General features: G+C 29.6%; 3 protein-coding genes across 3 annotated transcripts in view; 2 read left to right on the top strand and 1 right to left on the bottom strand.

The window, feature by feature from the left end:
- Positions 1 to 23,378, top strand: part of LOC125857039 (Werner Syndrome-like exonuclease) — a 153,237-nt gene that overhangs the window by 59,656 nt on the left and 70,203 nt on the right. The window lies entirely within an intron of this gene.
- LOC125857027 (phosphoenolpyruvate carboxykinase (ATP) 1-like) lies at positions 7,324 to 12,653 on the top strand. The gene is made up of 13 exons (XM_049536695.1): positions 7,324 to 7,406; positions 7,609 to 7,872; positions 8,318 to 8,496; positions 8,972 to 9,125; positions 9,308 to 9,392; positions 10,554 to 10,654; positions 10,869 to 11,167; positions 11,309 to 11,482; positions 11,573 to 11,638; positions 11,733 to 11,911; positions 11,999 to 12,168; positions 12,245 to 12,413; positions 12,498 to 12,653. The coding sequence occupies exons 2-13, from the start codon at positions 7,616 to 7,618 to the stop codon at positions 12,639 to 12,641; spliced, it is 1,977 nt and encodes a 658-aa protein (XP_049392652.1). The 5' UTR covers positions 7,324 to 7,406; positions 7,609 to 7,615; the 3' UTR covers positions 12,642 to 12,653.
- On the bottom strand, positions 14,879 to 16,752 carry LOC125857040 (ubiquitin-fold modifier-conjugating enzyme 1). The gene is made up of 3 exons (XM_049536710.1): positions 16,295 to 16,752; positions 15,899 to 15,960; positions 14,879 to 15,311 (listed from the first exon to the last, which is right to left on the bottom strand). Exons 1-3 carry the CDS (start codon positions 16,625 to 16,627, stop codon positions 15,182 to 15,184), a joined length of 525 nt encoding a protein of 174 aa, XP_049392667.1. The 5' UTR covers positions 16,628 to 16,752; the 3' UTR covers positions 14,879 to 15,181.

Genomic DNA, 23,378 nt, shown 5'->3' with positions numbered 1-23,378 from the left:
AAAAAAAAAAAAATCATTAAAAAAATTAAATTATAATATATATTTTCTTTGTTTCATTTATATAATGTAGTTAATAAGTGTAAAAAAATGATATTCATTTAAAAAAATTAAACTATAATATATATTTACTTTGTTTCATTTATATAATAATGTAGTTAACTTATGGAACATAAGAAAATTTTATACTATTACAAAATTATCCTTAAAAAAGTATATCTTTATGGACTTTACATCAAATAAATGAAATCCAATATAATTAAAACGTTGATTATGGCAATAAATACTTGTTAAATAAAAATAAAAATATGTTCATTTATTTTGGGACTAACTCAATTCCTCCATCCCTCCTCACGGGTTGACGCTTTGTGCTTTGCGATTAAATTCTTCTTTTTTTGTTTGGTGTTAAATATTTATCTTGAAAAATTACGCTTAATATTTTTAATTTTTAATTGTGCTGTATAATTCATAGTTTGTGTATAAATATATGATTTAATTTATATTTATGTATAAATATTTTTATATATTACAATACATTTTAATATACAAGATTAAGATATTATATAAATAAATATTCGCATATATAATATTACTCCTTCCTTCCTTTTTTAGTTATCATGTTGCACTTTTCGAAAGTCAATTTGACTAATTTTCAAAATTGCAATTTTTAGAGAGTCAATTTGATACAGAAACTACACGGAAAGTTCTATAAATTGTAACTTTTTTCATATTAATATGATGAAAAAATACATCTTAAAATGTTAGTCTAAATTCATATCGTTTGACTATAAAAAAATAAATTATAATAACTAAAAAGAGACGGGGAATATATATTATACGTGATGTAAATATTCCAAAAATAATATAGTACATGATTTTTTTAGGGTTTAAATTTTAAATTTATATTTACTCATGTGTTTTTCATTAGCAAAGGGTTGTATAGATTTTTCAAACAAGTTATTTTTATTTTTATTTTGTTTCCCATTCGATGTCCGGTAACCATATTGGAGCTCGACTAAACAAGTTCCACATTGAAGGGTAAAGCGCTCCCTAACAAAGGCGATTCCGTACCCAAGAGGGCTCGAACTCGAGACCTTTTGATTAATGATAAAGGAGTACTTGCCACTCCACCACAACGTTTATTGGTCAAACAATAAAGGAGTACTTACCACTCCACCACAACGTTTATTGGTCAAACAAGTTATTATTGCGCGCCCACACACGTACGTGTATATACTAGTGGCAGAGTTATTTTTATTCAAGAAAGTTGACTTTCATTATTTATTAAGAAATTATTCTATGTATAAACTAGTTTTATACGAACTATAAATTGTTGTATCCCGTTGAAATCCATAAAATATAATTTTTCACATATATAATACTTATATCAAATTGATTAGTTTTATTTTATACAATTTTTATTACTTTGTTATTGTTAATTAATATGTATTTACTGTTATTATACCTTAACAAAATTAGCAAATATAGTTTGATATAAATGTTAAAAGAAATAAATATAATATTGGGCTTTTCTACCCTATCCTTAATCATTAATCATGAATTCATGGTCGTTTAGTTGGTAGAATAAGGATAATAATTTCAAGATAAAATATGAGATTATTTTATTATATATTTATATGGATATTAATTAGCTAGTCACAAGATTATTTTTCTCCTACATTTATACTACAATGATGAAATTAATTATATCATATATATAGAAGGTGTGATATCGATCTAATCTTATGAGATGTCACAACCAATAAAATATTCTTATATATCTCATACTACCAATCAAACGATCCTCAAAGTAAGATACTTTTTTTTCCTTTTTGAACCATCCAAATGAATGCTTGATCAAAACTTGCAAAGACCTAAGTTTTTTTTTTCTAAGTAGACAATGGACGTAGAGTTTCAGCACTAGGACCATCTTCAATTTAGACAGTTTATCTAACGTAATTAAAAATAATAATTGAAAAAATATACTCACATTGTATTAAATGATGATACTTCATTCCCATTAATCTATAATTTTAATCCAGTTTTCAAGGGTGTACATCATACAATACTCACATTGTATTAAATGATGATACTTCATCTGAATTTTCTTCTCCTGTTTTTTGCATGTGTTTTCTAAAAACAAAAAGATTATAGAGTCGTGTGATTTACTCCATCAGTTGAGGTTGTTGAATTTTATAAATTGAAGTATCATATTAATAGAACAATTTTTTGTTCTATTCTAAAGGATATGAATGTGTATATCTTAGACAACAATGACTCAAGGAGGGAATTATATTCTTATGGGCACACAACAAATTGAACTAATGAGTTCAAAATAATTTTTATTAAATCAATTGTTAAAATGTCTTGATTTTTGCTTATGTATTTAGAAAAATCATAATTCTTATTGACTTGGAAAAACTTGGAAAAGAAAAATATATTATTTTTGTAAGATAAATAGAGAATTTTTATCTTATAGTTTGAAACTACATGAAATTTATATATAGGTAGTTATAGTTGAAAATTCATAAAATAATGTAAGAAAAATTTTATAGTGGGAACTCTCTGTTTCCACTTATTAGATCAGAAATATTTTTGACATTTTAAAAATAAATTAAAAATATTTTCTAATTCTAATTATATATGTCAATAAATTTTATTTTATTTTTATTGTACTTTGACAATTGTTTAGTTTTCTTTTGATTTATAAAAGAAATTTTGGGAAGTTCTTGGTTGTGGTGTAAAGTTTGTCTTATAACCTTTTAATAGTTTAGACCCAGCTAACTCGTTAAATTCATGTGTTAGTTTCTTCTTTATTTATTTTATATATGAAAAAGGTTTAAAAAAATGTCGTCAATGTATCAGAACTAGTTTAAATGCCTTCTTCCACTTATTGAATCAAATTTACCTCTTTTTCCACTTATTATTAGATCAAAAATGTCTTTAACATATTAAAAATGACTCAAAAATCTAATCTTACCTAATAAAAGTACTTGTTTTTAAATAAATAAAATATATGAAATAATGTGAATTAACTCAAATACATGTTGTTTAAAATATTGTCTTAGTCAGAGAATGAAAAATTTCATTTTGCTTGTCTGCCAATAAAAAGAAAAAGTTTGTTGAGATTCTTTTCGTTTAAGATACTTCTCAATAAAGAGCAAGTATAAATATAGTATCACTTAAATTATACAAGAATCTCAATAGCTTTAAAAGTTCACAATCATTAAGTAATGATATATATATATACGACGATGTTAATAGTAAAATGAATTAAGAATATTTAGACGTAATTTAGTCGGATTTGAAGGCAATTTTTTTTAAGAAAATATTTCGATATTATATTTATTAATTCTGATAAGATATTTTAAGATCGTGCAAAAGCGCAGGCATAAATTTATATTTAATAGTTGATAAATATATTTTTAGGTAGAATTGGAGAGCAAATTTGAACATTTTCAATTGGTTAAAGTTATATGTAATTATATATATGATAGTTAATTGATGAACACTGTTACCAACAGAAGATAAGAAATTTCTCGACCACTTTCGTTTAAGATTGGTGAGTTAAACAGCTAACATTTACCCCAGATACAACTTTACCATATAGTTGGTGTAGGTAGCAACTTAAAGAAAAATTTTCTTTTTGAAAAAGTGTCTTAATTAGATGACTTGAAAATGTACACGTTCCCAGATTTGATTCCTTTTTTCTTTTGTTCCGATCGATGTTTGATATTTATATTGGAGTTTGATTAATTTAAATTCACACGCATAGAATTCATTTGCCTCTTATTAAGAATTTTGTCATATTCAAAGCTTAAATTTAAAATCTCTAATTAAGCAAGGAACAACCTCATCTACTACACGTCAGTCGGATTTGATTCCTAAGGATTTTCACAACTTTGTCTCCTATGTTTAACAGTACTTTACGCGTTCTTTTCACTTTTTGTTTGTTAATTTATTCGAGATGTGGGGTAAAGGGAAACGAAAAAGAGGAGGAGTTTCCTAAGATGATAAAAAAGTAGTAGTAATTATCATTTTTTTCATATTTAGGGAGTAACTTCTTAATCAACATTTGTTAATATCCTAATATTCAAAAAATATTTTTTCACATAAAACACTTCAAAAACATCATTTGTTTTCTAGAAGTTCTATATCTTATCAATTTTAGATGTAGTGTGCAGGGGCGGCTCAAACCCATTGGTGGCCTAAGGCCAAAATCAAACTAGAGGCCTTAAAAAAAATTATAAATATTTTTATTTTAAATCTATTTTTCTAGCTTTTTGAGATGCAAAGTTGTTAATAATTTTTGTGTAGGCAATCTCTTATAATAATTCTTTTTCAATCGATAATATAGCCAAACCACTTAATCTTTCTTGAGACATTGTCGATCTTAAATAAGATTTTATTATTTTTTATTTTGAAAAACTTTTTTCGGCTAAGGCAACTGTTACAGGAATTGTTAACATTATTCTATAAGCAATGTAAGCATTTGGAAAAGAATCAAGTCTTTTTATTTGATTGAGTATCTCAATTAGAGTATTGTCTTCTACTTTTATGATTTCCCTTAAAACTTTTAATTCAGAAAATAAGTCTAAATCGTCAATATCGGAGTGAGTATTATGTTTTAAGGAACATTCAAGATTAAGACAATATTTTTTAAAATTCTCATCATCTAATGATCTCAATTTCTTCCCACTAAATAGAAAACCAAAAATATTTTCATATACTTCAAATTGTTCAAATCTATTTTCTAGTTGACATATTAAAATCTAACAAATATTTTAAACACTATTTACAATATCAAATAAAAAATATAATAAACATAAGACACAAAACAAAAATAATATTAGAAATTAGAATGATATTACCGAATTCAAAAGCTATGAAGACTTGATTTCCGAAAATGAATCGGGCTGCTGCACTATAGTTTTTTCCAAATTGAAAATATAAACTATCAATAGAATAAGTAAATTTTTTAGCTTTGAATAAGAGTGAGATGTAAGATTAGAAAAGAGAAAGTGAGAAGAAATAGAAGGGAGGAGGATAAAATATATAAAAAAAAAAAATTAGAAAAAAAAATAAGGTAAAAAAAAAATAGAGATAACTTGTACATTTAAAAAAAGTACACAACTTTTTATTGGAAAGTTAAAAAGTCAAAGTCATAGTCATATCTATGACTATCACTTCATTTAGCCATTTACATTTATTGACTTAGCTCTAACAATTTTTTTTTTTAAAATTTAATCTTTCCTAATTAACTAAAAAATGGGGCCTTTGCATTTATTGTCTTAATTCTAATATATTTTTTAAAAAAAAATTAATCCTACCTAATTAACTAAAAAACGGGGGCCCCTAAAATTGGGGGCCTAAGGCCAAGGACTTTTTTACGAGCCTTACAAGCCGCCCCTGGTAGTGTAATCTCTCCTTTTTCTAAGCCAAATTCAACAAGGACAATCACTTCGCGAGATTAAGCCAATTCAAATTTTGAACCTGCTTGAACCACCTTACCTTTGAGGTTCAAATAAGAGAGGACAAATCGACAGGGGAGGAAAAGGATTGGGCATGAGCCGAGCCATTTTAGGCGAAGAATGATTCGATGCACACTTACATTAAATTATGAATGCATATTTAGTTTTACATATTTATCGCTAAATTTCTGACTCGAATAGGGTGGGGGATTGTGGACCAGCTTATTACTTAAAAGGGTGGAGCTAATAGGCTGTAATTTAATATTCGTGCTATTAGGCCAAGTTGATAAATTCATCATATAAATTACAGTAAATTTTTGCAGATGAGGATGCTAGCTAATATACATAGAGCAAGATAGAAAGAATAAAGAAGAGAACAAATAGCGATTGTCAATTTTTGGCTTTGTGATTACTCATCTGACGTGTATCCTACCCACCCACCGGCAAATACGACCCATTTCTTCGTTTTTGCACCGAACACTTTCTTACGTATTATTTGCCAACTTCTAAATACTTTTCCCTAACTCAACTTTCCTATTCTTATCCCCATTTTTTTTATTATATATATTTTGTTTGCAATAATATGAAATTAGGGGTGTCAAATAGGGGCTAAGCTCCGACTAAATTCAAATTCAAATTGCGTACTACAGGATTCATTTAAGATTGAGATATATTTCACGTGCATTAAGAAACTAAATAAGTTTACTGTTCTACTTTTATTTAAGGTTTTTTGAAGTCAAGTTTTCAATCAATGAACATGAATCAATTTCTTTTGATCAATTAATTTGACCAATAGACAAAAATTATTTACTTAGTTTTTCTATGTTGGTCAACTGTATATTTTTAATGCTAATAACTCATAAGGGTAAAATAGGAAGAATAATGTCATTTATGCATTAGTTTTATGGAGTGACTAATATTAAGGATTGTATATTTTTAGTAAGGACGACATGTAAATATGAAAAGAAGGAGTAACAAAGCAATTTGATTTACGTATTAGTTCAAACTTCAACTTTAGACGACTTGTATTGGACCGTAAAATAGGTCGAGTCAAGCAAATTAATAGCATGTTCAAACTTGAACGAATTAGGTGGTCAATCATGTTTTTATGGGTACTTATTAAACGATCTAATTTTGGTTAAACTCTATTTTACAATCGTGTTAGTTTTTAACACCAACAAATACTTTGACTCTATCAATATTCAATATTAAGCAAATTTGAGATTTTTTTCCAAAGAAATAACCTATATTATAGTTGTCCACGTAAGAAACAACTAGATATATATATGTGAGAAAATTGTATTGAATTTCAATTTTTTTAAAATTTTCATGTTTTATTGGTTAAAAAAATTAAAATATTTTTATAAAAAAAATAAGTTCATAGAGAAAATAAATAGCATTCCATATAAATTACATCCTATCCCCACTTTCCATGACACTAGATACCCTACTTCCACCCCTACTATTATCGTGTTTACTAGATTTATATATAAATAATTTGAGATAATATTTTATATTTATTTAATAAATACATAAAAAAATAGATATTACCAATAATCAATTTTCAATTATGTTTCAAGTGTTTGTTCCTCCTTTAGAATTTTTAGGATTAGCAAGTAAATCATCCTTCATTCATGTACTTTTAGTATTCATATTTGGAAAATAATTAATTGCATTACTTATACATGTTGTCTTTTTCCAGCTATATAAAATTATTATTCTCATTATTATTAATTTTTCAAAAATCTTATCTTGACAACTTCTTGGGTTTATCCACTAACCATGGTTAGCTGTAACCAACGTTGAAGCTTGTGTAAGCGATACTATAAATTACACACCTCAATTGCCCCAATGAACACATCCTTACATGGTTCAACCCTTTCGCTTAAAATTTTATTCTTCAATTTCAGCTTTTTCAACTATTCCTCTCTGATTCTGGTAATTTTCTCATCAATGCCCTGTTTTTATTATAGTCGAAAGCGATTTCGTGCAGAGTTCGCTTTCGACTTTGATTTACATACACATATAATAAATGTATTGAGTGGGATAAGATCATACTAGTTCTGAACTCGATTTGAGATTTGCATCTAATTTTGCATCATATTTATTGTTCATGAACGTGATTTTTTTGAATTTGCAGAGAAAAAATGGCGTCGAACGGAGAATTCAGTTTTGATAACAAGAGGAGGATTGGGCTGCCGAAGATCCAGACTCAGAAGACAGAGGATGAAAACGTGGTTTGCCATGACGACAGTGCTACGCCGGTGAAAGCTCAGACGCTGGACGAATTGCATTCTCTTCAGAAGAAGAAATCGGCGCCGACTACTCCGATCAAGTCCCCTCATGTATTCGGCGTTGCCGTTTCTGAAGAGGAACGACAGAAACAGCAGCTACAATCCATTAGGTAAATCCATCCTTATTATCCAGCGGCGTCGTTTTTTTGCTGAAATTTTACTGATATAATTATTTTTGTCGTGTTAAATGTGTAGATTGGACTAAAATTGAACGTGTTGAAAACGGGTTGAGTTATTATTTTTCAAAAATTGAATTGAAATCAGCTAAAATTGAATTAAAAATACAATTTGCTTAATTTTATTACTAAGATGGTAGTCCTAATGTCTTGATTTGTCATTGTCACTTTTTTACCGTCACGGACTCGCTATTTCCGGAAGATAAAAGGTACACTGAAAAAGAAAAGAATAGCATTAATAGTATGTTTGACCAAAAATTTAAAACTAATTTATTTTAAAAAGCAAATAATAGTAGTATCAAATATCAATGGCCTGTGAAAGTTATTATTTTTTAAACCGTTCATTAATTTATTTTTTCCATTTGTTGTGTAAAAATAGTGCATCATTGGCGTCATTGACACGAGAGACGGGGCCAAAAGTGGTGAAAGGAGACCCAGCAAGGCAAGCGGAGACGCCAAAGGTGCAACAGCCTGTGCATCACCACCCCACCCCATCCCTTAACATTAGTGACAGTGGCCTCAAGTTCACCCACATCCTTTATAATCTCTCTCCTGCTGGTAAATAATTTTACTATCTTATCTTATGTTAAAATATTCATGTCAAAAATTTTCACATTTAAATAATAAAAATTTTACCGTCACTATGACTCATCTTTCTTGACTAGTTCACATCTTTGACTCTACTGATTGTGCTTACCCACCCTCCATTTTGATTTAATTAAAACTTTTGTGCTACTTTCAAACTTTCGATATGTCATAAAATTATTTGATTGAACATTATTAGGATTTTTAGTAACTTTTATTTATTCAATGTATAAGTTTTGGATGTTTTATCTCATACAACAGTAACTGAATAATAAAAAATACTTGTTTTCTCGGAGTCACAGTATTACTTGGTAATTTCTCTCTATTACTTTTTGAGTAATTCCTTAAAAGGTGAAAAATCAAAGTTGTCCCTCAAAAAAGGGGATATTGCTTGTTTGATGTATATAGTAATATATACTTTTCATTTACGTGTTGCTCCTTTTTGTAGAGTTGTATGAGCAAGCAATCAAGTATGAGAAGGGATCATTCATCACGTCAAGTGGTGCTTTGGCCACACTTTCTGGAGCCAAAACTGGCCGTTCCCCAAGAGACAAACGTGTTGTTAGAGACGAAACCACTGAGGACGACCTTTGGTGGGGAAAGTAAGTTATCTCCCCTGTTTTCCTTCCTAGGACGGCAATTAGTGTTTTCGACTCAAACTATATATATAATTGCACCTACTCCAAAATTGTCTTAACTAAAAATGTTAAATCCACATTTGTTAATTTTTAGTTTGTAGTGTCACTTTCTAACGTCATGATTGTTATGATACTTTTATGAACAGAGGTTCACCCAATATCGAAATGGACGAACAGACTTTCTTAATCAACAGAGAAAGAGCTGTTGATTACCTATGCTCTTTGGAGAAGGTATTTTAAACAATATTATCATTTCATTTCACTAAAGTCTGCTACCGTTATCATTTTTTACATTTTTTTAAAAATGCGCTAAAGATATCCTAAAGTTATTAATGTCAACGGTTATAGAAACTATGCATGTGCTTCCCCCTTGCTTAGTGCTGCCACGTCATCATCTACACCACCATGTTTATTTTCTTAATTAAAAGAACATGTAATTAGTACTTCATTAAAATAATATCAGTCAATAAATAATTAAATTCCAGAATTTGAGGGGAGAGAAAAATAGAATAGTCTATAGTCGTCATTCTTTGATAATCTAAAGGCGTGTCTTATTTCCCATGTAAATAAAATAAAGTATTTGTATAGAGCTACTACTAAAAAAAATTATTATTTTTGTCGTGGTGTATGAAATGGCTACAGTAGCTGTCACAACCTGTATGTTACATTGTCTTCATGTAATTATTATTCTTAGTCCCATTAGTGAAATTGTGATCCATTTCTGTCATGATTCGTGGGCTAAGTATGGCTACAAGACACTCCTGTTTATGGTGAAACAGAATCTTCCTCATCTTCCCCTAGGAATGGATATGTTACAGTAACATATCTTTCTAGCCTTTAATGATTTGTACACATGTTCTACAACAAACTTGCATTGAGTTTTGGTCCCAATATGGAGGAAAATATCTCCCTATGCATATCTACTACATACAATCATATCCAGATATTTTTGTTAAAAGTATCGAAAGATTGAGATTACGATAAATCAGTCTCCGTGTAATATGTAAGTCACAAATTCAAATAATAGAATCAGCCACTAGTACTTGTGTCAGGATAGACTGCTTAAATTACACCCCTTAGGGTGTCCGCTTTCCCAGACCCTATGTAAGTAAACTCAGGATGCTTCAAGCAACGACCAGTCCTATCAAAAGATTGAGATCATAGTTATTTTGTTGATCTCTTCTCAAATGTTAATGTCTTAGGATAATACAGATCACGGATGGTGAGACCTGCAATTTATTGTAATTGGAAAATTACCACTAAATAAAAGATTTAACAAGAAAGAAGTTCGTTGGACACATCAATAAGAGGACTGATAATCAATTTTATAGTGATGAAAACTACCTTCTCTTCCTGACTATTTGCTACTTTTGCGGTGGGTCTACATTTCAGGTGTTTGTGAATGATCAGTTCCTCAACTGGGATCCAAACAATCGTATCAAAGTTAGAATTGTATCTGCCAGAGCCTATCACTCCTTGTTCATGCACAACATGTAAGAAGCTGATCATGATACTTTTTAAAACTCTCTGTTTTTACTTTCTTATGTTTTACCAGGTCAGCAGATAAGTATCTTTCTACTTTTACATATGCACATTACCTATCTTTAGATTTTACAGCCATTTAAGAGGCTTAGTGAATTAAAGGAATAACAAAAGATCATGTAAAACATGTTAGTAAGTGCAATTCAATAACCGGGTCGGTGACAGGTGTATCCGACCCACTCCAGAAGAGCTGGAGGATTTTGGTACTCCGGACTTCACAATTTACAATGCTGGTCAATTCCCATGTAACCGTTACACCCACTATATGACTTCCTCCACTAGCATAGACATCAATCTTGCTAGGAGGGAAATGGTCATCCTTGGCACACAGTATGCTGGGGAAATGAAGAAAGGTCTTTTCGGGGTAATGCACTATCTAATGCCTAAGCGCCAAATTCTCTCTCTACACTCTGGCTGCAATATGGGAAAAGAAGGAGATGTAGCCCTCTTCTTTGGATTATCAGGTAAAGTATAAAGGGATTGGTCCTCCCTTTATCGGAGAAGCAACAATACGTGCCCTCTTATCTTTATATCTCACAGCAAAATGTGAAATTGTTTCTATTCGATGCTCATGTTTCTCTCTCTGGACTTGTTCTTCATCTTAGGAACTGGGAAGACAACACTGTCTACTGATCACAACCGATACCTGATCGGAGACGATGAACACTGCTGGAGTGATCATGGTGTCTCAAACATTGAAGGAGGCTGCTATGCCAAATGCATAGACCTTGCAAGGGAGAAGGAGCCTGATATCTGGAATGCCATAAAGTTTGGCACTGGTACTTTTTGATTCTGACTTTATCATCTTGATGTTATTTCCTGCCTAGTTACAGGGTGAACCCAAATTAATATTTTTTCGCTCTATGCAGTGCTGGAAAACGTAGTTTTTGAAGAACATGCCCGAGAAGTGGATTATACAGACAAATCTGTAACAGGTAACTTGTGTTGAATTGAACTGAGATTTTTCATCTCAAAGTCTTGAATCAGTCGGTGTTGCTTCATGGCAATAATGTAATGGTTTGATTGCAGAGAACACCCGGGCAGCATACCCAATTGAATACATCCCAAATGCTAAAATACCATGTGTTGGTCCTCATCCAAAGAATGTCATTCTCCTTGCATGTGATGCATTCGGCGTGCTTCCACCAGTCAGCAAATTGAACTTGGCACAGACAATGTACCACTTCATCAGTGGCTACACAGCTTTGGTATGTCCTCATGAAATCTGATGCCTCACAGATTACATTTGAACTTTCAAGATGTGATGTAAAGACTATTGCTTCAATATTTCACAGGTGGCAGGAACCGAAGATGGTATTAAGGAGCCTACAGCAACATTTTCAGCATGTTTCGGTGCAGCATTTATCATGCTTCATCCAACCAAATATGCAGCCATGCTGGCTGAGAAGATGCAGAAACATGGAGCTACAGGATGGCTTGTGAACACTGGCTGGTCAGGTGGAAGGTAAGAGTACTCGCGCAGAACATGTACCCAAATGATATCAAACCATATATATAACGAATCTCTCTGTTATGAACAGTTATGGATCAGGCAGCCGAATTAAGTTAGCATACACAAGGAAGATCATCGATGCCATCCACTCTGGTGCCCTTTTGAAAGCAGAATACAAGAAGACCGAGGTATTTGGGCTGGAGATTCCAACTGCACTTGAGGGAGTACCTTCCGAGATTCTGGATCCTGTGAACACTGTAAGTTTGCATACACTTTAGCATTGTTTAACTGCTACAATCTGCAAATACTGTTCTATTAATGTAACTCTTCTGTTGTTACAGTGGCCCGACAAGAAGGCACACAAGGATACCCTGTTGAAGCTGGGAGGCCTCTTTAGGAAGAATTTTGAGGTGTTCACAAACTACAAGATTGGAAGTGATAGCAACCTGACTGAGGAGATCCTGGCAGCTGGTCCAAACTTCTAATTGAAGAAGGATTTAAATATAAAAGAGAAAAATAAGATTAACCAGAAAACATGTGTAATATTATTTTGTTAGTTACATTTTATGTGTAATTGGTGAGGAAGGAGGTTTCACGTCCATGAATCTTTGTTATTTATTCTTGTTTTTGTTTCATTTGGGGTCGTGTTTGTTTTCTGGTGAGGTTGAGGCGGAGGTTGTATTTGTAACTTTCATTCACTTGTGCTGTAATATTTTCAGTCAATAATGAAAGCTTCATACCCAACTATTTCTTCTCTGTTTCATGTCAAAACGATCTTGGAATAGCACTTCAGTTTTCCTTGTTCAATCTTAACTAATAAGGCGAATTGTAAACTGTTGAGTCCTTCTCTGTTAGGAAAGAAGAGTTGCTTTGAATTTCAGGAACTAATCCACCAAAAGTCATCTATTTTACAGTGAGCCTAAAAGCTCGTCGCCCAAAACTCAGCAGATTATCATTCTAAGAGAGCATCTGTATATCTGTAATACTATAATATTCTATATGGCATAGTTGTAACATTATTCCGACCTGGAAAGTTTATGATTCCTCAGAAAGGTAGACCATCACACACATAAAGATTGTAATTATTACTACATCACATTGGCTCTTACCTGTGCGAACTGAGAAGCAATTCACTGAAAAAGTCCATCATGTGATATCAGACTGTAGACAAAGCTTGAACTTAGTCACAAGAGAAAGGTTGGTACGAGCAAATTAGCTGAGGCTGCTGTGCAACATGTTCTTCACCAACTTGAAAAATTTTCAAAGCAAGGAAGCTGCTGAAATTCTTATCATTTCTATTTTTTTGAAAAAAATAAATACCTGCAGTTGTTCTCATATTGTACTAATTTTTCTGACAGGAAGAAGATTTGTGAAGCAACTTTCTAGTTCAACGTAATTCAACAGAAAAGAAGTTGAGTTCTCTGGATTAAATTCTATGCTTAGAGGACAAGAATTGATAATCTCAATCTATTTTTTACTGGAATGGATACTGCATCTCAAGTACATATAATAAAGAGAAGAGACGGCCTATTCTCACTCTCAACAAATTCACGTTATACTCTCCGACCTTCACCATAACTCAGATTTGACAGAAACACTCAATTGTGCAACAATTAGTTTAAATTCTTCAAAAGCAACTCCAGATGGCCCATTCAACTAAGTTTCTATTAGCCAGTGCAGTTATACAGATGTTGCGTTAGCTATCAATACTTAGGCAGAGGCGAATGCAGCAATTGGGCAACGGGTTCATTTGAACCCATAAATATAGAAGTGTAATGAGTTAAATGCTAGGACCCTTAAAGATTGAACACGTCTGGGCATGTAGGAACACATCAAACTATTGACAAGCTGCTTGTCACAATGAGATACTACTGATGCAAAAAATTTCAAAGATGGGAAAGAATGAAATAGTACCCAAACAACATTAGCCAGTTCTCTGTAAGACATCTGCATAGGAAAGCAAAAGAATACAACCAGAGAATATAACGACACAACATAACCAACAAGAGAGAAAAGTGTCTTCACCCTTGGGCTAATTAACACTGTGAATACCCATAAATTGCAATGACACACTGGTCCCCAGGTAGACACACACTTCAACTAGCTTGATTGCCCTTAGTGAACAATGCAATCCAGTTACTCCTTCCGTCACATGGACAACATACGAGGCAAGCAATAGTTACTAGGCAATAACTAGTATCAAGAATTATAGGTCTCCAGGAGTCTTCAAGGAGTTCCACTGACTCACAGTTGAAGCAACTTTCAACACCATTTGATCTTGTTAAATGATTAGTGGTTATACAAACACCTTGTACTGATCCAATGACAACATAAAGCCAAAAAATAAGGAAAAAAGTAACTGCTTCGGCTCACAACATGGAGTCATTAGTTTGCCCAATTTTGGATGATTGGGGAGAAAAAACTGAGACGAATGCTAAACATCATCAGAAGGATTATGTCAATAACGAGGAGCAACATGAAAAAACAGGATGAACACCACAAGTCCACACAAATTTGAGAGCATAAAACACATGCCAAAGAACTCAGCAAATATGACAGTTGCATCTCAAAACTTCACAAGGCTTGAATAACATGAAATTGGCCTCCTCAATATGATTCGTAAAAAAAGAAGGAAGGGCATCATAGTCTTAATAAATTTGAGGGCATAAAGCACAAGCTCAAAGAAATCAGCATATACGACAGCTGTATCTCAAAGTTCAGGTTTCACGAGGCTTTAATAACATGAAACTTCACCTCCTCAATATGATTCATAAATTAAAAGGAAGAGCATCATTTGTCCAAGTAAATTTGAGGGCATAAAGCACAGGTTCAAATAAATCAGTAGATATGACAGTTGCATCTCAAAGTGCCAGGTTCGCCTGGCTTATATAACATGAAACTATGACTCCTCAAAGTGATTCATTTATGATAAATTTGAGGGGAAAGTTACACTTTCAAGTAACTCCATAAAGTTTACAGTTTTAACTAGTGATTAGGTTTCATCATGCTAAAAATCATCTCCTTGTCAAGATTCACTGGATGTGGCCACATCATCTTTGTGTTTAATCATGCCAGAATCAACAAGAACAGGAATCTCTGCTGCAAGCCATGGTGCAAGACCCAAACAGAGTGCGTGTGCAATGCCAAATCTGGGGCTAGATGAATATTAAAAGTTAGATTTAAGTAGAAAGGCATTTGCAGGTCCATTATATAGAAAATAAAATACGACAAATATGAAGCAAAGAGTACTCCTTTATCAACCTAGGCAAACATAAGCACTTCTTAGAAAAATTATATTCATTTAATTCAAACTCTACTATGTTCTCAGTTGACCAAAAATTTGCTTTACTCAACCAGAACTTGATCCTACTAGCAGTCTGATCACTGAAGAGCTAAACTCAAGTCAAAGAATGAATTAATCAATTACTCCTCAAATCAGAACCCAAACGATTTAGTATAGGCATCTGAATCTTCTATATCCATTACTCGCTATTCAGACATCCCAACATCACGTTATGACTATATTAAAACTGATTGTTAACCTATTTTAGTCTTTAATTATCCTCCTTTATCTCGGACAATAGATAGAAAACCAAAAAAGAAAACAAGTGTTTGAAGAGTGGGGTGCATGTGAAAGAACTTGATATGTTGAAAAAAAGGTGGTAAACCAACACATACTATCGTGAATTAACTAAAATCATAGCAATCCAGCTTCAATTCAAATCAAAGAGAAAATAATTACCAATTCTTCGCCCATAGCGGCTTGAAATGCACGGTCAAGCATATTTTCCCTCCTCTGTACATCTACATGATCAAACAAAAGAGTAATAATCAATCAGTAAGCCACAATTCCGATAAATATCTGTGGTTGTTATGATGGATTGCCAGATTAGGGAAGTTTTGCCACCTGAATTTAAGCTACGTTCCACTTGGCTCGAGGCTAATCTAGAGGGAATGCATCTATCTATTCCACCGTATTCAGATCCATTATAAATAAATTGCTTTCAAGATAAATTAGGGTTTTGCTAAACTTCAAGTATACCAACAACAAAAACTACTACACCTTAAACCAATCATACCAGCAGAAATTCAACACCATATGATCATAGAGATGAAGGAAACAGCAAAAAGAACGAACCTTTTCAGTCTTGCCATCAAGTTCAGGCAACTCGAGTTCAGGAGCGGTAGCAGGGTAAGTAACAGGGATATCAAACTGGAGGTCAAACTCGTACTTGAGAAGGTTATGAACATACCAACACTTTCCCTTCCAACGAGTCCCTTCAGGATTAGCCGCAGATATACGGAACCAATCATTATCTTTGGATTTGTTCATTGATGTATAGGCGATTAGAGCCTTGTACTCTTCCTTCAGCCGCTGTGTCCATGCCGCGCCGTCACGTGGACCGGCCTTGATTGTCAACAAAGGGATCTGTGTGAGGGTTGATTTGGTACTCGGATCCCAACCCTCCATCTCGGAATTGCCGCAGAATTTTGATAACAATGGCAGATAGAAGCTTTGTCTGATGAATACAGAAATGCGTTATTTGTACGAAGTGTGGAAGAACCTTTCTTCCTCTTGGATTCGGATTCGGACTCGGATTCACCCAACGTGAACTTTGATTTTAGGTTTTTAATGTAATAAGTGCCTGTTTGGCCATGTTTGATTTTTTTGGAAAAATTTGAAATTATATTATATATTTATTAAATTTTACAATTTTTATGTTCGAACTATTAAAGTTAGTCATAAACTCAACAAATTCTTAAGGGCCTGTTTTGGAAGGACACACAGGTAATTGGATTTGGTGTAATTGGGTGTAATTATATTGTCTGTCATGTTTGGTTAGACAAGTAATTGGTGTAATTGGCAGGGTGTAATTACTTATACAATTCACAGGCAGAGGCTGTGAATTGCTGGTAATTACTAGTTGATTACTTTTTAATTTCTTCTTTTTTTTTTTCTATTTTTATTTTTTTGTTTTAATTTTTTTTTTACTTCTATTATTATAAGGTTTTTTTTTATTATTCTAAAAATTTGTAAAAGTTTATTTTTTATTTTATATTATTATATTTCATTTTCTTCTTGTTCTCAACCTTACTTTACGTGATTCTATGCAATTTTTTCGTATTATCTATTTCTTCATGCCATGCTTATTTTCTCATTAGTATAATTTTATTAGTATTCTAATTTTTAAATTAAAATAGAAATTATTGTTAAGTAAGGTTATAAAATTACGTTTTTTTTATTAAGAAAAAAATAAAATAAATCATATTTATGCATGCTATGTTGAAATTTGTTATAAGAGTATTATGTTAAATTTTTTGTTTTGAATTTATAACTTATGTTATATTTTTCAGTTTCATTTATTTTAGTAATATTGAATTCACATTGCATGTCATTTTTTAATTAGACTTGATAGATTATATTTTTGTCAAACATTTAATAATTTATGAAATTTTATTTATATATTAATCTTTTTATCAAACATGCATTTCACGATGTTCGTAGAAACTTCATACTTTTAGTTTTTACGATCAATTCAATTGAAAAATATTAATTTGAAAAAAATAGAAATCAATTATTTTTTCATAATATTAGTTAAAGAAAATATGTTTATTAATTAATATATTTTCAAAAAAGAATATATATATATATATATATATATATATTAAATATTTGATTTAATGTCATTTATAAAGTTTCTAATTTGTCTAGTATAAATTTTAAATAACTAATTTTTATTTTTAAAATTTAATATAATTTTATGGTAGTAATTATGCATCCAAACAGAACGTGTGTAATTACACTGTGACATCCAAACATGACATGTGTAATTACACTGTGGCAACCAAACAGGTCAGTGTAATTATTAGACAATGTAATTACTAGGCTGGTAATTACTACCCTAGTAATTACACCAATTCCAATTACCAGGTGGCTTTCCAAACAGAAAGGTTTCTCCACACACATGAAAAATACTTATAACGTTTTTGTAGTTAACAATCTATATATATCTATATAAAGCTGAATATAGAAAAGGTGATGAGGCATGTCTTTATGGCCATCATTTCTATTTATCTTTTTCCTCAATTTTTTGATTTTTAAAATTCATTTCATAACATAATAATCTACTAAATACCTCTAATGCATCTATTAACCTACAATTAAAGAGAATAATGAGAAGTTTTAACATAAAAAATATATTTATTGTTGCAATAGAAAATGAACAATTGTAATGGTTTTATAATCAACCAATTAAAAAAGTATAAAAAATATGTAGGAGAGCACATAATCTGTAAGTAACTTGACAAAATGGAAGAATCATTGGAAGAAAAGATTTACTACTTCAGGTAATTAATTTTTGAAAAGTTTAAATACCTTACATAAATCAAATTTTTGATTTATTTGTACAAATAAAACTAGGCTGGAGAGCACATATTCCGAAGGCAAATTGACAAAATGGAAGAATTATTGCAAGAGCAAGTTTACTACTTCAGGTAAATTGATTTTTTGCTTTATTTGTGTAAATAAACATTATGCAGGAGATGAAATCAAGAACTCATAGCTAGAGATGTTTTACTAGCTCAAATAAATCAATTTTTTTGATTTGTTTGTATAAATGAATTCGTTAGAATATAACTGTGTAGATTTGACCATTTTATGCTAACAAGAATTACAACAAGCGGATCTAGCAAAATAAAAATGAAATCCTATTTAAGAATTCAATATACTTGAAGATCGAAAAACATCAAAATGTCTTATAATATTCAACTTTTGAACCGTGGAAATGATGCCACCATGAAATATTAATTCTCTCATTCTATTATTTTTTATATTACAAAAAATGAGGAGTTGAGGACTAAAGGATATTGAAATAATATGGAAAGTTATAAAAAAAAAATGATTATTTTTTCCGATAAAAAAGAATAATATGATAGTTTGAAAAGAATGAGAAGGCAAGGCATGAAATTGAGAAAAAAGTAAAAAGGAAGGGAAAAAAATAATAATTTAAAAACACTACCATAAAAGAAAACACTGAAAAGGAAAGGAAGTTATACGTTACTCTTTGTTTTATTTTGTTTTACTGATTACATCTTTCTCCTTCTATTTTTTTTTAAATATAAATAGAAAAAAATATATAAAAATATAAACTAAACTTTCAAAGAATATTTTGATTTTTATTAACATAGCACTTAAATAAGAAAAAATATTTTAAAAGTCAAGAATAGGAAAGAAAATTAAATTATAATTCTTGATCAAAGGTATATTTTTCATACAAATTTTACAGAAAAAAAAATTAAGAAAGAATAAAAATTTCATAAATAATTATAAATTATGATAATAAGAAAGAGAGATGAATAATATATTATTTTTTTCTTGGGAAACTTTAAAAATAAAAGGTAGCAAGAAAAAGTAATAAATTGTAATAATGTGAGGAGAGAGAAAAAAAAACATTTGATTTTTTTTTTAGTTTTAACTAATTTTTTACATTAAAAGATAAATTATGTAAATAATAATAACAATAAATTATGATTATAACGAGGAGAGATAATAAATTTTCATTTTAAAAAACTATAAAAATAGAAAGTAAAAAATATGAATTTTAAGAAAATAATAAATTATAGTAATGATGAAGAGAGATGAAAAAACAATAAATTATAGTAATGGTAAGAAGATAGATAAATAAGGTAAATATATTTATCATAATCATAATGTAAAGGTGTGTATTATAAATATGTTAAAGAATTACTACTAATAAGATATTATTTATAACTTCTTTTGAGTTTTTAAACATAAATATAAATAAGAAAAAAAAAGTCAAGAGAAGGAGAAAAAGGATAATTTAAAATTCTTGACCATATATATATGATAGTACACACCTTTACATTATGATTATGATAAATATATATTAAAAAAAATATGTCAAGAGAAGGAGAAAAGGGATAATTTAAAATTCTTGGTCATATACATATAATTTAAATAAATCCTTTTCTTTTCTTTTGAATTTCTCTCTCTATATATGTATAGAGAGAAATTTAAAAGAAAAGAAAATGATTTATTTAAATAATAATAATAAATTAATAATAGTGATAATAAGGAGAAGAGATAAATAAGATTTTTAGACAACTTTAGAAGTAGGAGGTAGAAGAGGAATTTAAAAAAAATGTTTTATACCAACAACGTGAAAAAACAAAAAAAGTAATTATAATAAATTGTAGCAATAGTGCAGAGAAAGATAAATAAAATATTTAGGATCTATTTTTTTTGTTAAAAAAAATCATAAATCAAAGGAAAGAAAACAATTAAGGAAAAAGAGAATTTTATGAATAAGAAAAATTAACTATAGTAATATTGAGGAGAAATAAACAAGAACTTTTATTTTTAAAAACTATAAAAATAGAAGGTGGAAAAAAGTAAATTGTAGTAGTAATGATGAGGAAAGATGAAAAGTACTATTTAATAAATTGTAATAATGGTAAGGAGAGATGAAAAGTATTTTACTATTTAATAAATTGTAATAATGGTGAGGAGAGAAATAATATATATATATATGATAAATGATAATTCTGACCAAAGTGAGTTTCTACATTAGTCTTTTATCTTCCACTTTTATATTTTCCTAAATTGGGATATCAATCTTCAATTATAGTACTTAATAATTTAATTTTAAAAAATCAAGTTTGTGCGTAGTTGCAATACAAATTTAATTTTTTTCTTTTATCTCTATACATAAAATTTTGTTTATTGTGCATTGATATGATTGATTTGTTTGTTTTATTTGATTATATGATTTTGCATATTTGGCAAGTTTATCTTGTGTTGCAATTCAATTTTCTACATTGAATAGATGATTTTTTGATGAATATTATGTATGATAAATATTTTAAAAGTTATATTTTTAATACAAAGTTTACTTCTAAGACTTTGCTACAATAGACCTTTAACCCGATGACTATTTGTGTTCCTTTCATTTTGTTCAAAAAAATCAAACACATCATATAATATATTTAATATTGTATGATCCATTTTTTTCAAGTGCATCAACAATTCATTAAAACGATTATGATTCAACTAAAAGAAAATATTTGTTATCTTAAATTACGACTGTAATCAATAACAAAAAAATTCACACTATATTGAATTATTTCAACAAATATTGTTACATTGCTTAAACTGTATTTAATAATAACTAGAACTTTAAATTTTAATCTATTTGAATTTGAAAGGATTCTTAAAATATTTTTGATTCAGATATAAGAAATGATTTGTTTAAATATTTTTATTTAATTTTTTCTCATCGCGTGAAGCGCGAATATATTCACTAGCTAAATTTATAAAGATGATTACAAGTGAATTATGATAATTATAATATACAATTGATTTATGTGACTTGTCATATTTGATCACTAATAATTAACTGATACTTGATTCAAGAGGAAGATTAATTCTCACTAATATAACTAGTTCGGTGTAATTGAAAAGACTTAAATATAATATTATGGGGTTCTTAGTACCCCACTAAATCACTTCTCATCAAATAAATAAGTTTTTTTTTTTTNTCTATACATAAAATTTTTGTTTATTGTGCATTGATATGATTGATTTGTTTGTTTATTTGATTATATGATTTTGCATATTTGGCAAGTTTATCTTGTGTTGCAATTCAATTTTCTACATTGAATAGATGAATTTTTGATGAATATTATGTATGGTAAATATTTAAAAAGTCGCATTTTTTATACAAAGTTTACTTCTAAGACTTTGCTACAATAGACCTTTAACCCGATGACCATTTGTGTTCTTTTCATTTTGTTCAAAAAAATCAAACACATCATATAATATATTTAATACTGTATGATCCATTTTTTTCAAGTGCATCAACAATTCATCAAAACGATTATGATTCAACTAAAAGAAAATATTTGTTATCTTAAATTACGACTGTAATCAATAACAAAAAAATTCACACTATATTGAATTATTTCAACAATTATTGTTATTGTTTAAACTGTATTTAATAATAACTAGAACTTTAAATTTTAATCTATTTGAATCTGAAAGGATTCTTAAAATATTTTTGATTCAGATATAAGAAATGATTTGTTTAAATATTTTTAATTAATTTTTTCTCATCGCGTGAAGCGCGAATATATTCACTAGTTAAATTTATAAAGATGATTACAAGTGAATTATGATAATTATAATATACAAATGATTTATGTGACTTGTCATATTTGATCACTAATAATTAACTGATACTTGATTCAAGAGGAAGATTAATTCTCACTAATATAACTAGTTCGGTGTAATTGAAAACACTGAAATATAATATTATGGGTTCTTAGTACCCCACTAAATCACTTCTCATCAAATAAATAAGTCTTTTTTTTGTCATTTTTCACATCAACTTTTTACGTGTATGTCTCACCCTCCAATAAAATAATATAATTATTTATATTTATATTTTTGCAACACAGCTTATAAAAAACAATTTTTTTTCCTAACTCGCTCATATATTAACACTAGAAAGCAATGGCCCGTGCTGGTATTAAGTATTATTATTATTATTATTTTGTTATATTTATTTTTACGTGAAATTGGAAAAAAGAAATTTGATGGATTTAAGGTGGTGTTCGTTATGTAAAATGTTAATTTTTTTATATTTGATCAGTTAAAATCTTTGCAATATATTTTCTCTAGAAAATATTTTTCTATCCTTTTAAAATGAGGAAATGATTTCTATAATAGACGTATGGAAAAAAAAAGTTACACATGATATTCTACATTGATAATGTCTTCCTCCGTTTTCAACCACACCTCATCTTTACCCCATAATATGGAGCTCCTCCCATCTTCATCTCCACCACCACATACATCCCTACCCTCTACCTTCACCTCTTATAGTATTTATCTAAATTATATAAAAATGCTTTTAGGATCATGATTTTTGTCAACCTATCAAAAACAAGAAACTAAATAAGAAACATATTTATTTTCCTACAAATCATTCCAAAATAATTTTTTTTAATCTTAACAAAAACATCCTAAGTAATTATTAATCATATACTCAAAATATTGCATACTAAAAATTGAATACGCTCTCAATCCATGAATAGACGTTGATTGTCAAATAATAAATTATTATACTCATAGAAACATTATACCATTAGATACCTAAAACGACACTTTATACACATATAGAGTATTACTATTACATATTAGC

This window comes from Solanum stenotomum, chromosome 2, assembly GCF_019186545.1.
Source record: "Solanum stenotomum isolate F172 chromosome 2, ASM1918654v1, whole genome shotgun sequence".
NCBI classification, from domain to species: Eukaryota; Viridiplantae; Streptophyta; class Magnoliopsida; order Solanales; family Solanaceae; genus Solanum; species Solanum stenotomum.
Note: the sequence above shows the minus strand (reverse complement) of the source record. Positions and strands in the feature narration are given on the sequence as shown.

Coding starts and splice junctions, on each gene's coding strand:
- LOC125857027 (XM_049536695.1), top strand. CDS start 7,616: ATGGCGTCGAACGGAGAATTCAGTTTTGATAACAAGAGGAGGATTGGG. Junction 9,126..9,307: donor GACGACCTTTGGTGGGGAAA/GTAAGTTATCTC, acceptor TTTTATGAACAG/AGGTTCACCCAATATCGAAA. Junction 12,169..12,244: donor ACTGGCTGGTCAGGTGGAAG/GTAAGAGTACTC, acceptor TGTTATGAACAG/TTATGGATCAGGCAGCCGAA.
- LOC125857040 (XM_049536710.1), bottom strand. CDS start 16,627: ATGGAGGGTTGGGATCCGAGTACCAAATCAACCCTCACACAGATCCCT. Junction 15,961..16,294: donor TTGATGGCAAGACTGAAAAG/GTTCGTTCTTTT, acceptor TTGATCATGTAG/ATGTACAGAGGAGGGAAAAT. Junction 15,312..15,898: donor CCGCTATGGGCGAAGAATTG/GTAATTATTTTC, acceptor ATATTCATCTAG/CCCCAGATTTGGCATTGCAC.